Here is an 11,991-nt window from a genome sequence, read left to right on the forward strand (position 1 = left end):
TTTACACCCATCCATCATTGAGATGGAGATCCTTTCTGGCCACCCAGCTTCTATAGTCTTCTCATTACTAATGGCTGAATTGTAATGACAGAGTGTGGAGATTGGGAGCGTTTATATTTTGGTTGAAGATCCAGCTGTCAACTGTCACGATATGCAGCAAAAGAAATCCCTGAGACGTTGTTTTCCCCCCCAAGAATACAGCTTTGCTGATCATTCCAAATAGGTGCAGAAGAAGCAAAGCCAGATCTGAGGGTTTTTTGCGCGAAAAGCGGCGTAGGTAAAAGTTGAGACTCTAGAAAGAGTGCAGAGAAGAGCAACGAAGATGATTAGGGGACTGGAGGCTAAAACATATGAAGAACGGTTGCAGGAACTGGAGATGTCTAATTTAATGAAACGAAGAACCAAGGGAGCCAGGATAGCAGTCTTCCAATATCTTAGGGGCTGCCCCAAAGAAGAGGGAGCCAAGCTATTTTCCAAAGCACCTGAGGGCAGAACAAGAAGCAATGGATGGAAACTAATCAAGGAGAGAAGCAACTTAGAACTAAGGAGAAATTTCCTGACAGTTAGAACAATTAATCAGTGGAACAACTTGCCTCCAGAAGTTGTGAATGCTCCAACACTGGAAGTTTTCAAGAAGATGTTGGATAACCATTTGTCTGAAATGGTTTCCTGCCTAAGCAGGAGATTGAACTAGACGGTTCCAACTCTGTTGTTTTGTTCTGTTCTATTGTATTCTTTTTCTATATTCTATTCTATTCTATTCTATTCTATTCTTATTACTCTACTCTACTCTACTCTACTCTACTCTACTCTACTCTACTCTACTCTACTCTACTCTACTCTATTCTATTCTACCCCCCTGGGCCATCCACTGTCCACTGTCCACAAATCATATACAGCCAATTTGTTTTGGGAAAAGTCTGCACCTTCCAGAGGTTTCCCAGTGTTCGACCTTGAGGTGTAGAGATTCTTTCAGAAGGTGCCCTTAAATTCCGCCATTCCCGCCCAGCTCCCCGTACATTCCAATTAGTCTTTTCCCCACTCCCTAGTTTCTGTTCTCTGGTTCCAAGCAGAGATGCATGGTGCCAACCTCGACACAAGTATAATAAAAAACCGTGCCTGCCTCTTCACAACACAACAGGTTTATCGCCAACCTGGTTTCTCAAGTACCAATCAGAAACTGCAGCTATCTGTCCAGAGATGCCTTCCCAAATTCAGACGCCATTAAACTTCAACGAATCAATGTTTCTAGATCTCAGGCGCTGCAGATTTTATTTATCTGTTCTTGGAAAACGATTTAAATGTTCGCTTTACCCACCTAAAGAAGCCGGCGGAATTGAGTCGAACGTGGCTTGCATCAATATGACTTGGAAGTGCAACCTTCTCTTAGCAGTGGTGTGATAACAAGCCTGGCCATCCTATTAAGTGATCCATTCTTCGTGCCAAGCTGTTTTGGAAAAGGAAGCATTTCCCCCCCCCCTCCCAACCCCTTCGTTTTTAGCTAAAATCATTTGTTGGCAGTCCCTCCTCAATCAACATTTAGGCTGTTTTGGTACCAACGTTAGGCACGAAACAGAGAAACATTGGTAGCAATAATAATATGTCGTTGTGTATAACTTCTGTTGAGTCCACCACGAGCCCACAGATTTGTGGTGCCTGAAAGACTGCCAAATTTATTCTCAGGAAGAAATCCGACATGAGTATGCTCGCAGCGATCAGCTGGCTGGTGGGTTGGGATCTGCGAAAGCTCGTACAGTCATAAATGTGTGAAGTCTTTTTAAGATGGAGTTCTTGGCTGTTTTGTCAGCCGTCTATGAATCCTTAATCCGCATAATTGCCTTACGGGAAATGAAAAAAGGAAAAAGAAGAGCGAGGGGCGTTTTTCAGCAATTTCAGATCTTGCTCCTTGGTGGATCGGATTCAGGGTATTTTTGTGTGTGTGTGTGAATTGGGCACTGTCGGAGAACCTGGAGGTGGAGTCAAGAGAGGGATTAGCCTAGAATCTCTACGTAGCCACAAATGAACTCAATCCAGCCTCCCTTGAATTCCATTGACCCGTAGCTAATTCCTAGCAGGTGCCAACCATTAGTGGAGAAGATACCTGCGCATAGGTGTGGGCAACAATAGATCACTTTGATCTATTGGACTTTCACATGTGAACCTGGTCTTTCAGCCTTGTTTCCAACCAGCGGTCCTCTCTGTCCAAAATGTGGGCTTTCTAAAGAGCAGCCTTTGTCTTTTAAATTCAGATGGGCTGCTGAATCTTGTCCTGGTGAGTTTGTTCTCCTATGTTGGGACATGTGCTTAAGGCGTGTTTATCCCAAAGATAAAACACCCAGACATAAACTGAGCAATGTGGTATAGGCAGCACAGCAGAGGGGGGTACCTACCAGTTCGGGTTCCACCACAAAACCGCGGAGGACAAAATCGCGCTCGACGAAAGCGCACATTTGACGTCATCACAGCGCGACGGAAACATCGCACTGTGATCGAAAAATGTAAAAATAAAGCGAAAACCTTACCCTAACCCCCCCAAACCTAACCCTAAACCTAACCCTTAACCTAACCCTAAATCTAACCCTAAACCTAACCGTTAATGTAACGCTAAACCTAACGCTAACCCTTAATCTAACGCTAAACATAACCCTAACGCTCTAAACCTAACCCTAACCCTTAACCTAACCCTAACCCTAACCCTAAACCTAACCCTTACCTTTATGTGAATCGGCTTGCTTTAATTTTAATTTTATTTCAATTTTTAATTTTTTTCGTCGCGCTGTGATGACGTCACATGCGCGCTTTCGTCGAGCGCGGTTTTGTCCTCCGCGGTTTTGACGGGTCACGCCAGTTCGCACCTATTCGGTAGAACCGGTTCGTCAAATCTCCCGAACGGGTTAGAAGAGGTTCCACCAGTGGACCTGGAAAGCAGGCCACACCTACAGAAGAGGTTCCAAAAATTTTTGAAACCCACCACTGGAGGAGACAGATACACAGAGAGAGAGACAGACAGACAGACAGACACACACACACACTCAGAGAATCACATAGAGAGACACGGAGGGAGGGAGGGAGGGAGGGAGGGAGGGAGAGAGAGCAAAGACACACACACACACAGACAGACAGACAGACAGACAGACTCACACAGAGAGAGAAAGAGAAAGAAAGGAAGAAAGAAAGAGAGAAAGAAACAAAGAAAGAAAAAAGAAAGAAAAAAGAAAGAAAAAAGAAAGAAAAAGTGGGAGATGAAAGAAAAAAAGGAAAAAGGGAGAGAGAGACAAAAGGAAGGAAGGAGGGAGGGAAGGAGAGAGAGAGAGAATACATGGCCGGCAAGCCACTCCCACCAGGTCACATGGCCAGCAAGCCACTCCCACAAAGGAGGCCACACCCACAGAGTAGGTTCGAAAATTTTTTGAAACCCACCACTGCAGCACAGTGCAGCGAGCCATGTACAGATCTGCACATTGGGGAAACGAAACAGCCACTTCGTAAGCACACGGCGCAGCACAGGAGAATAAACCCACTAGGAAGAAGATTCAGCTGTCCATCTGCAAAAGAGGGTCCTTTGTCTTTGAAATGCCGATGGACGGCTGAATCTTCTTCCTGGCGGGTTTATTCTCCTATGTTGCGCCATACTGTTTATCCTCTTCCGTCGCAACCTCCCGTTCACCGAGCTTCTTCTCCCTCTCCCACTCTAGTCTTTTGACATCTGCGGCCGTGTGGGGAGCGTGACCCGGGCAGTCAAAGTCCTCTGTGCCCCTCAGGTGAGTAGGCAGCTGCTTCACCTTTCTCAACTTAAGGTAAACTCGGCCTCTTTGGCAACTGTACAGAAAGTTGTTGTTGTGTTAATGGAGAGGAGGTTGGCTTGGAAAACTTAACCCCTCCTAATTTCTTTGGGGAGTTTGAGATGAGGCACTCGCCTCTGACAGCGGTAAGGAAGAGCCGAAGGTGGAATTCGCTTGCAGCCGTTCTGAATTGTTTTTGATGAGTTGAAAGAGGAATGGGCAGATTCAAGGGAATCAGCTCCCAATGGCTGCTAATATTACTGTGTTTCCCCGAAAATTAAAAAAAGCCCCAAAATCCAACACAGTTCTAGGCTGCATCAACAGAGGGAGAGAATCAAGATCACGTGAAGTGTTAATACCACTTTATAAGGCCTTGGTAAGGCCACACTTGGAATACGGCATCCAGTTTTGGTCGCCACAATGTAGAAAAGATGTGGACACTCTAAAAAGAGTGCAGAGAAGAGCAACAAAGAGGATGAGGGGACTGGAGGCTAAAACATATAAGGAACGGTTGCAGGAACTGGGTATGTCTAGTTTTAATGAAAAGAAGGACTAGGGGAGACATGATAGCAGTCTTCCAATATCTCAGGGGCTGCCACAAAGAAGAGGGAGTCAAGCTATTCTCCAAAGCCTCTGAGGGTAGAACAAGAAGCAATGGGTGGAAACTAATCAAGGAGAGAAGCAATTTGGAACTGAGGAGACATTTCCTGACAGTGAGAACAATTAATCAGTGGAACAGAAGTTGACTCCAGAAGTTGTGAATGCCCAAACACTGGAAGTCTTTAAGAAGATGTTGGCTAGTCATTTGTCTGAAACGGTATAGGGTTTCCTGCCTAGGTAGGGGGTTGGAGTAGAAGACCTCCAAGGTTCCTTCCAACTCTGCTATTGTATTGTATAAGACAGGGTCTTATTTTCTTTTGACCCCCAAAATAAGCGCTTGGCCTTATTTTCGGGGAGGTCTTATTATTTTTGAGGTGCAGGAGGCCCCCTTAACCTCGCCCTGTAGATCAGCTGATCCAGAGGGGGCCAGAAGTTCTGTCTCTGTTTCTGGCCTCAAAGAGGAGGGGCGCGGTAGCTAGGGTTTGGGGTAGCGGCCTCCGCGAGGCCATTCCGCACGAATGGCAGGTGTATGTGGGGGGCATGGGGCATGTTCCTCCACTCCCCCCCACAGGAAATGGTCGGGGACTGGCTGCACATGCGGTTAAATATTTTCGGGGGAGGGCTTATTTCCGCCCATGCGCTCAAAAGCCTGATTGGACCTATTATCCGTGGTGGTCTTATTTCCAGGGAAACAGGGTATGACTTTTTGCTCCTTCCTGAAATGAAGGAAACGTCTTCAAAATTCATTTTTGGGAAGAAGAGAAGCAAGACAGTGCTGCTACCTTCCAATTCCCTTCTATCTCCTGCTTCTGCCTCTGTCTCACTCTAAAAATGTTGTCCCCTTTCTGCTCGCTAGCCCATATTCTTAGCTGGCGCATCCAGATTTCAGACTTATCACCTGAGCTTGTGATGCAGTTGGTGAGTGCATCACAAACTCTACTTTGTTTGTGCGTGAGAGTGAACCAAACATGTTCAGGGGGAAGCAACTGTCCCTTGATTTCGACTAGAAAGAATGCAGAGAACAGCAAAAAAGCTGATGAGGGGACTGGAGGCTAAAATATATGAAGAACGGTTGCAGGAACTGGGTATTTCTATTTTAATGAAAGAAGGAACAGGGGAGACATGATAGCAGTCTTCCAATATCTCAGGGGTTGCCACAAAGAAGAGGGAGTCAAACTATCCTCCAAAGCCCCTGAGGGCAGAACAAGAAGCAGTGGGTGGAAACAAATCAAGGAGAGGAGCAACTTAGAACTGAGGAGAAATTTCCTGACAGTGAGAACAATTAATCAGTGGAACAGAAGTTGCCTCCAGAAGTTGTGAATGCCCCAACACTGGAAGTCTTTAAGAAGATGTTGGATAGCCATTTGACTAGAAAGAGTGCAGAGAAGAGCAACACAGAAGAGGAGGGGACTGGAGGCTAAAACATATAAAGAACACTTGGTATGTCTAGTTTAAGGAAAAGAAGGACTGGGGTGATATGATGGCAGTGTTCCAAAATTTGAGGGGCTGCCCCAAAGAAGAGGGGGGGGGTCAACTTATTTTCCAAAGCACCAGAAGGGAAGGCAAGAAACAAGGGATGGAAACTGATCAAGGAGAGAAGCAACCTGGAATGAAGGAGAAACTTCCTAACAGGGAGGACAATTAACCAATGGGACCTCAGAAGTTCTGGGTTCTCCATCACTGGAGACCTCTTCTGTGGAAGCCCACCTTATTTATACTTCTAGTCATATTCTACTCTACTCTACTCTACTCTACTCTACTCTACGCTACGCTACGCTACGCTACTGTACTCTACTCTTCTTTCCTCTCCTCCTCCTCCATCCTATTCTATTCTATTCTACTCTACTCTACTCTACTCTTCTTTCCTCTCCTCCTCCGTCCTATTCTATTCTATTCTATTCTATTCTACTCCTCTTTCCTCTCCTCCTCCATCCTATTCTATTGTATTCTATTCTACTCTACTCTTCTTTCCTCTCCTCCTCCGTCCTATTCTATGCTATGCTATGCTATGCTATTCTACTCTACTCTTCTTTCCTCTCCTCCTCCGTCCTATTCTATGCTATGCTATTCTACTCTACTCTACTCTTCTTTCCTCTCCTCCTCCGCCCTATTCTATTCTATTTTATTCTATTCCTCTCCTCCTCCATCCTATTCTATTCTGTTCTATTCTATTCTACTCTACTCTTCTTTCCTCTCCTCCTTCGTCCTATTCTATTCTATTCTATTCTATTCTATTCTACTCCTCTTTCCTCTCCTCCTCCATCCTATTCTATTGTATTCTATTCTACTCTACTCTTCTTTCCTCTCCTCCTCCGTCCTATTCTATGCTATGCTATTCTACTCTACTCTTCTTTCCTCTCCTCCTCTGTCCTATTCTATGCTATGCTATTCTACTCTACTCTTCTTTCCTCTCCTCTTCCGTCCTATTCTATGCTATGCTATTCTACTCTACTCTACTCTTCTTTCCTCTCCTCCTCCGCCTTATTCTATTCTATTTTATTCTATTCCTCTCCTCCTCCGTCCTATTCTAGTCTATTCTAGAAGAGATTGGACAACATCCATTTGTCTGAAATAGTATAGGGTCTCCTGCTTGAGCAGGGGCTGGAGTAGAAGATCTCCAAGGTCCCTTCCAACTTGTTATTCAGTTTAGTCTATATTTCAGTATTCCCTTCCTCTGTTTCTTGTGTAAAATTTGAGGTGTGGTGGGAAACGAGTCTCCAAAATTTAACTGCTCTGCTCATAATGATTTGTTGGGGATCCAACTTGGGGATGTTTGGGTCTGCCGTTCCTCTTCCGCACTACAAAGATCACATAGCCCATGCCTTTGCTTCTCTCCCTCAGCCAGATTCCCCTATCAAGGCACCTGCGTTGGTGCCCATCGCCACCCATTCCTCCAGCAACTTCTACCTCTTAACTCTGAGTTTTTCCCTTCCACAGAGCTACGGGGTCCGTGCGAGCAACCAGCAGTGTAGCGAGGCGGGTGACATCTGTGCCATCTGCCAGGCTGAATTTCGAGAAGCAGTGATGCTCTTATGCCAGGTAAGGGGTTGATTGTTCGTTGTGGTTTCTAGAGAAGCCCAAGACAATTGAGACCAATGAAACTCTGCTCTCTATAGATATAATTATGGGAAAGGAGGATAAATGAGGGGGGATGTGACCAGAAGTATAAATAAGGTGGGCTTCCACAGAAGAGGTCTCTTTAGATCCAACACAACTGACAATTTAATGGAAGGTCTACGCTTGGCCAATAAAGTATCCCATTCCATCCCAACCCGCATTATCTTCTCTTCTCCTCTCCTCTCCTCTCCTCTCCTCTCCTCTCCTCTACTCTACTCTACTCTACTCTACTCTTCTTTCCTCTCCTCCTCCGTCCTATTCTATGCTATTCTATTCTACTCTACTCTTCTTTCCTCTCCTCCTCTGTCCTATTCTATTCTATTCTATTCTACTCTACTTTCCTCTCCTCCTCTGTCCTATTCTATGCTATTCTATTCTACTCTACTTTCCTCTTCTCCTCCGTCCTATTCTATGCTATTCTATTCTACTCTACTTTCCTCTTCTCCTCCGTCCTATTCTATGCTATTCTATTCTACTCTACTCTACTCTTCATTCCTCTCCTCCTCTGTCCTATTCTATTCTACTCTACTCTTCTTTCCTCTCCTCCTCCGTCCTATTCTATGCTATTCTATTCTACTCTACTCTTCTTTCCTCTCCTCCTCCGTCCTATTCTATTCTATTCTACTCTACTCTACTCTACTCTTCTTTCCTCTCCTCCTCCATCCTATTCTACTCTACTCTACTCTTCTTTCCTCTCCTCCTCCATCCTATTCTATTCTATTCTATTCTATGCTATTCTATTCTATTCTACTCTACTCTACTCTACTCTTCTTTCCTCTCCTCCTCTGTCCTATTCTATTCTATTCTATGCTATTCTATTCTACTCTACTCTTCTTTCCTCTCCTCCTCCTCCGTCCTATTCTATTCTACTCTACTCTACTCTACTCTACTCTACTCTACTCTACTCTACTCTACTCTACTCTTCTTTCCTCTCCTCCTCCGTCCTATTCTACTCTACTCTACTCTACTCTACTCTACTCTACTCTACTCTACTCTACTCTTCTTTCCTCTCCTCCTCCGTCCTATTCTATTCTATGCTATTCTATTTTATTCTATTCTTCTCCTATCTATGTGTTCCTTTGATCTTTACAGCACGTTTTCTGCGAAGAATGCCTCTGCCTCTGGTTTGACCGGGAGAAGATGTGCCCACTCTGTCGCTCTGTAGCCGTGGAAACCCTGCGCTGTTGGAAGGACGGAACCACGTCTGCTCATTTCCAGGTGTATTGACTTGCAGGATATCCCAAAATGCCAAGAAGACATCTTAGTGAGGAAGGGTAAGAGGGAGCATTCTTCAGAATATCTCTGTGGAGTCCCTGTCACTCCCTCTTCCTTGCATAAGGCAAGTTGCAAAGTTCCTCATCTTCTCTTTAGAGCATCGGTAATAGGTGGAAACTTGAATGTTGAGACTTCCTTTCGTTCCTTCCTTGCTTGTCGGACCACTTTACTCCAAAACGATTGGGTCCTTAATTGAGATCCTGAGCACCTCCGTTCCATCACCAGGAGCCCTGGTGGCGCAGTGGTTAAAGGGCAGTATTGCAGCCTAACTGCCCACAGTCTGGAGTTCTATCCTGACCGGCTCAAGGTTGACTCAGCCTTCCATCCTTCCAAGTCAGTAAAATGAGGACCCAGATTATTGGGGGCAAGAGGCTGACTCTGTAAACTGCTTGGAGAAGGCTGTAAAGCACTGTGAAGCAGTATATAAGTCTAAGGGCTATTGCTATTGTCCTTCCTTCCTTCCTTCCTTCCTTCCCTCCCTCCCTCCCTCCCTCCCTCCCTCTCTCCCTCCCTCCCTCCCTCCCAATGGTTGGAATGGAGTATTGCAGCCTAACTCTGCCCACAGTCTGGAGTTTGATCCTGAGAGGCTCAAAGTTCACTCCGCCTTCCATCCTTCAGAGGTCAGTAAACTGAGGAGCCCAGATTGTTTGGGGGGAGGGGGAATATGTTGACATTGTAAACTACCCAGAGTGTGTTGTGAAGCACTGTGGAGGGATATACAAGTCTAAATGGTATAGCTATCTCTTATATAGCTTTTGAGAGATACAGGGATGTGGGGTGGAAGAATCAGAAAAGTAATTAACTGAGGAAACTCATAATGTAATTACTGTATTTTTCGGAGCATAAGCATCTTCGGAGCACCTTTTCCCCCCCAAAAAGAGGGTGAAAATCTGGGTGCGTCTTATACACTGAATACATTTTTGGCCTTCCAAAACCCCACCCTGTGCATCCTGTTTTTCACAAAAATGGACGCGCAGAGGATTTGGGAGGCCTGCAGAGTGCTCCTGGGGGCTGGTAGGGGAAAAACAAGTGAAAACGGGCCTGGTTTTCACAAAAATGGGGGTGTTTTGCCCTCCCAAGCCCCTAGGAGCACTCTGTAGGCCTCCCACAGAGCCCTATTTTTTGCAAAGAGTGTACAGAGAGTTTGAGAGTCCTGCAGAGTGTTCCTGGGGCCAGGGAGGGTAACCCCCCCCCCTTTTTTTAAATTTACATGTTCAAAATCTTATAGTCCGGTGCGTTTTATAGTCTGAAAAATATGGTAACCGAAGGAACTCATAATGTAATTAACGGAGAGAACTCTTAATGGCAAGGTGTGGAATTGAACCAGTTTCAGCCCCTTATCAATGGCTACCAATTGTGTTGGCTGAAGAGACCCTCTATATCTAGAGGTATTTAACCAGCATTAGGAGAGGACCACTGCCTTCACGGCCTGAGCTTGTCCACATCTGACCAACCTCTTTTGGAAATAAAGAATGGACGTCAATGAATTCCATCTCTGATTCCAGCAGGATCCCTTGGGTGTTGTGAGAGAAACTTTGATTTCCTTCGGTCCAGATGAGACGCTTTTCAAAAGGAGTAATGGACGTCATTCCTTTGTCCGTACCACTCCAGTTCCCCTGGATTTTGTTCACAAAGTTTGGTGGAATATTTGTTTTTATTGCCTTTCACACCTAACTACTAATAAAAACTTCCTTTGCCCAGAGGTATTGAAAACAAGTCAACTGTGCACACCCAATTCATAGTTCAGAGAAAGCTAAGAAGAAGAAATAATTTGCAGAGTTTGGTTAGATGCGGTCTCTAGCATTGGTAATTTCCTGTGCATCAGATGGTTTCGGAGATGGCTTCAAGAAAGCTTAATGCAAACACCACTTTGGGGTGGGTGGGTGGGGGAAACATGAGGAAAAGATGGATGTAAAAATAGCAAAATATAGAGTTTTAGTCTTTGCTGTCCTGAAATATGAAATGTTTGAACTCAAAAGGCAAGATTTGTCTGGGTTTTTTTTTGTGAGATCCTTGGTTCTCTCTGAGTTTGGTGCTCTCTCTGAGGTGGCGCAGTGGTTAGGGTGCAGTACTGCAGGCCACTTCAGCTGACTGCTATCTGCTGTTCGGCGGTTCAAATCTCACCGGCTCAAGGTTGACTCAGCCTTCCATCCTTCCGAGATGGGTGAAATGAGGACCCAGACTGTGGGGGCGATATGCTGACTCTGTAAACCGCTTAGAGAGGGCTGAAAGCCCTATAAAGTGATATATAAGTCTAACTGCTATTGCTATTGCTATTTCTTGCAGACGTTATACTACCCAACTAGGTAACATCATCAGTGTTAGAAGGGAGTGGGTTTGCAGTGTGCAAGAAGGGGAAAAAAGGTGACTATGGAATCCTTGGTGCTGAGTTTGGTGGCTTTCCTGCAGATGTTGCATTACCCAACTAGGTAACACCATCAGTGCTGGAAGGGTTTGTGGAGAGGAGGAGGAGGAGGAAGAGAAAGAGGACTGTGAGATCCTTGGTGTCCTCTGAGTTTGATGGTTTTCCTGCAGATGTTGCATTGCCCAACTAGGTAACACCATCAGTGCTAGATGCACACCAGTGTGTTGTTTGCTCAAATTGTCTGTTTTTAGTTTGGCATGCCATGGAAGCATCTGGTTGTGATGTCTATTGGATATTGGAACAGTGCTATCATGCCACCCTTAGTCCTTCTTTTCATTAAACTAGACTGACCCAGTTCATCAAGGATGTGATTATCACCCAGTTTATCACACGATTATGGGAGTTAATGCAACGGTTGGAAGCCTGAGGACTGGTCACAAGGCAAGTTTTTCAGGGCTGTTGTACCTTCAGATGGCCACCAAATGAATGGTTGTAAGTTGAGAACTATCAGTAGTTGTATTTCTGCTGCATCATGAAGATGATGATACTACCAAATGATTGTGTTATAAGATTCACCCTAGTTTAGCTTGTAAGATTGATATCAGGAGCTGATTTGGTGTGTGTGTAATGAGTGAATTTAGGGACATGGTGGCTCAGTGGCTAAGACGCTGAGTTTGTCAATCAGAAAGGTTGGCAGTTCGGCAGTTCGAATCCCTAGCACTGTGTAACGGAGCGAGCTCCCGTGACTTGTCCCGCTTCTGCCAACCTAGCAGTTCGAAAGCACGTAAAAAATGCAAGTAGAAAAATAGGAACCACCTTTGGTGGGAAGGGAACAGCGTTCCATGCACCTTC

At 45.2% G+C, this 11,991-nt stretch overlaps 1 protein-coding gene across 1 annotated transcript in view; it reads left to right on the top strand.

Annotated features, from left to right (window-relative positions):
* The window catches only part of RNFT2 (ring finger protein, transmembrane 2), a 39,045-nt gene extending 29,979 nt beyond the window's left edge, over positions 1-9,066 (top strand). Inside the window, exons 8-10 of the mRNA XM_032228837.1 lie at positions 3,696-3,761; positions 7,320-7,421; positions 8,592-9,066. Of these exons, the coding sequence (XP_032084728.1) occupies positions 3,696-3,761; positions 7,320-7,421; positions 8,592-8,726 (303 nt within the window). The 3' untranslated portion in view covers positions 8,727-9,066. The remainder of the gene's footprint in view (positions 1-3,695; positions 3,762-7,319; positions 7,422-8,591) is intronic.
* The last annotated feature ends 2,925 nt before the right edge of the window (positions 9,067-11,991 follow it).

This window comes from Thamnophis elegans, chromosome 13 (genome assembly GCF_009769535.1).
Source record: "Thamnophis elegans isolate rThaEle1 chromosome 13, rThaEle1.pri, whole genome shotgun sequence".
Classification (NCBI taxonomy): Eukaryota; Metazoa; Chordata; class Lepidosauria; order Squamata; family Colubridae; genus Thamnophis; species Thamnophis elegans.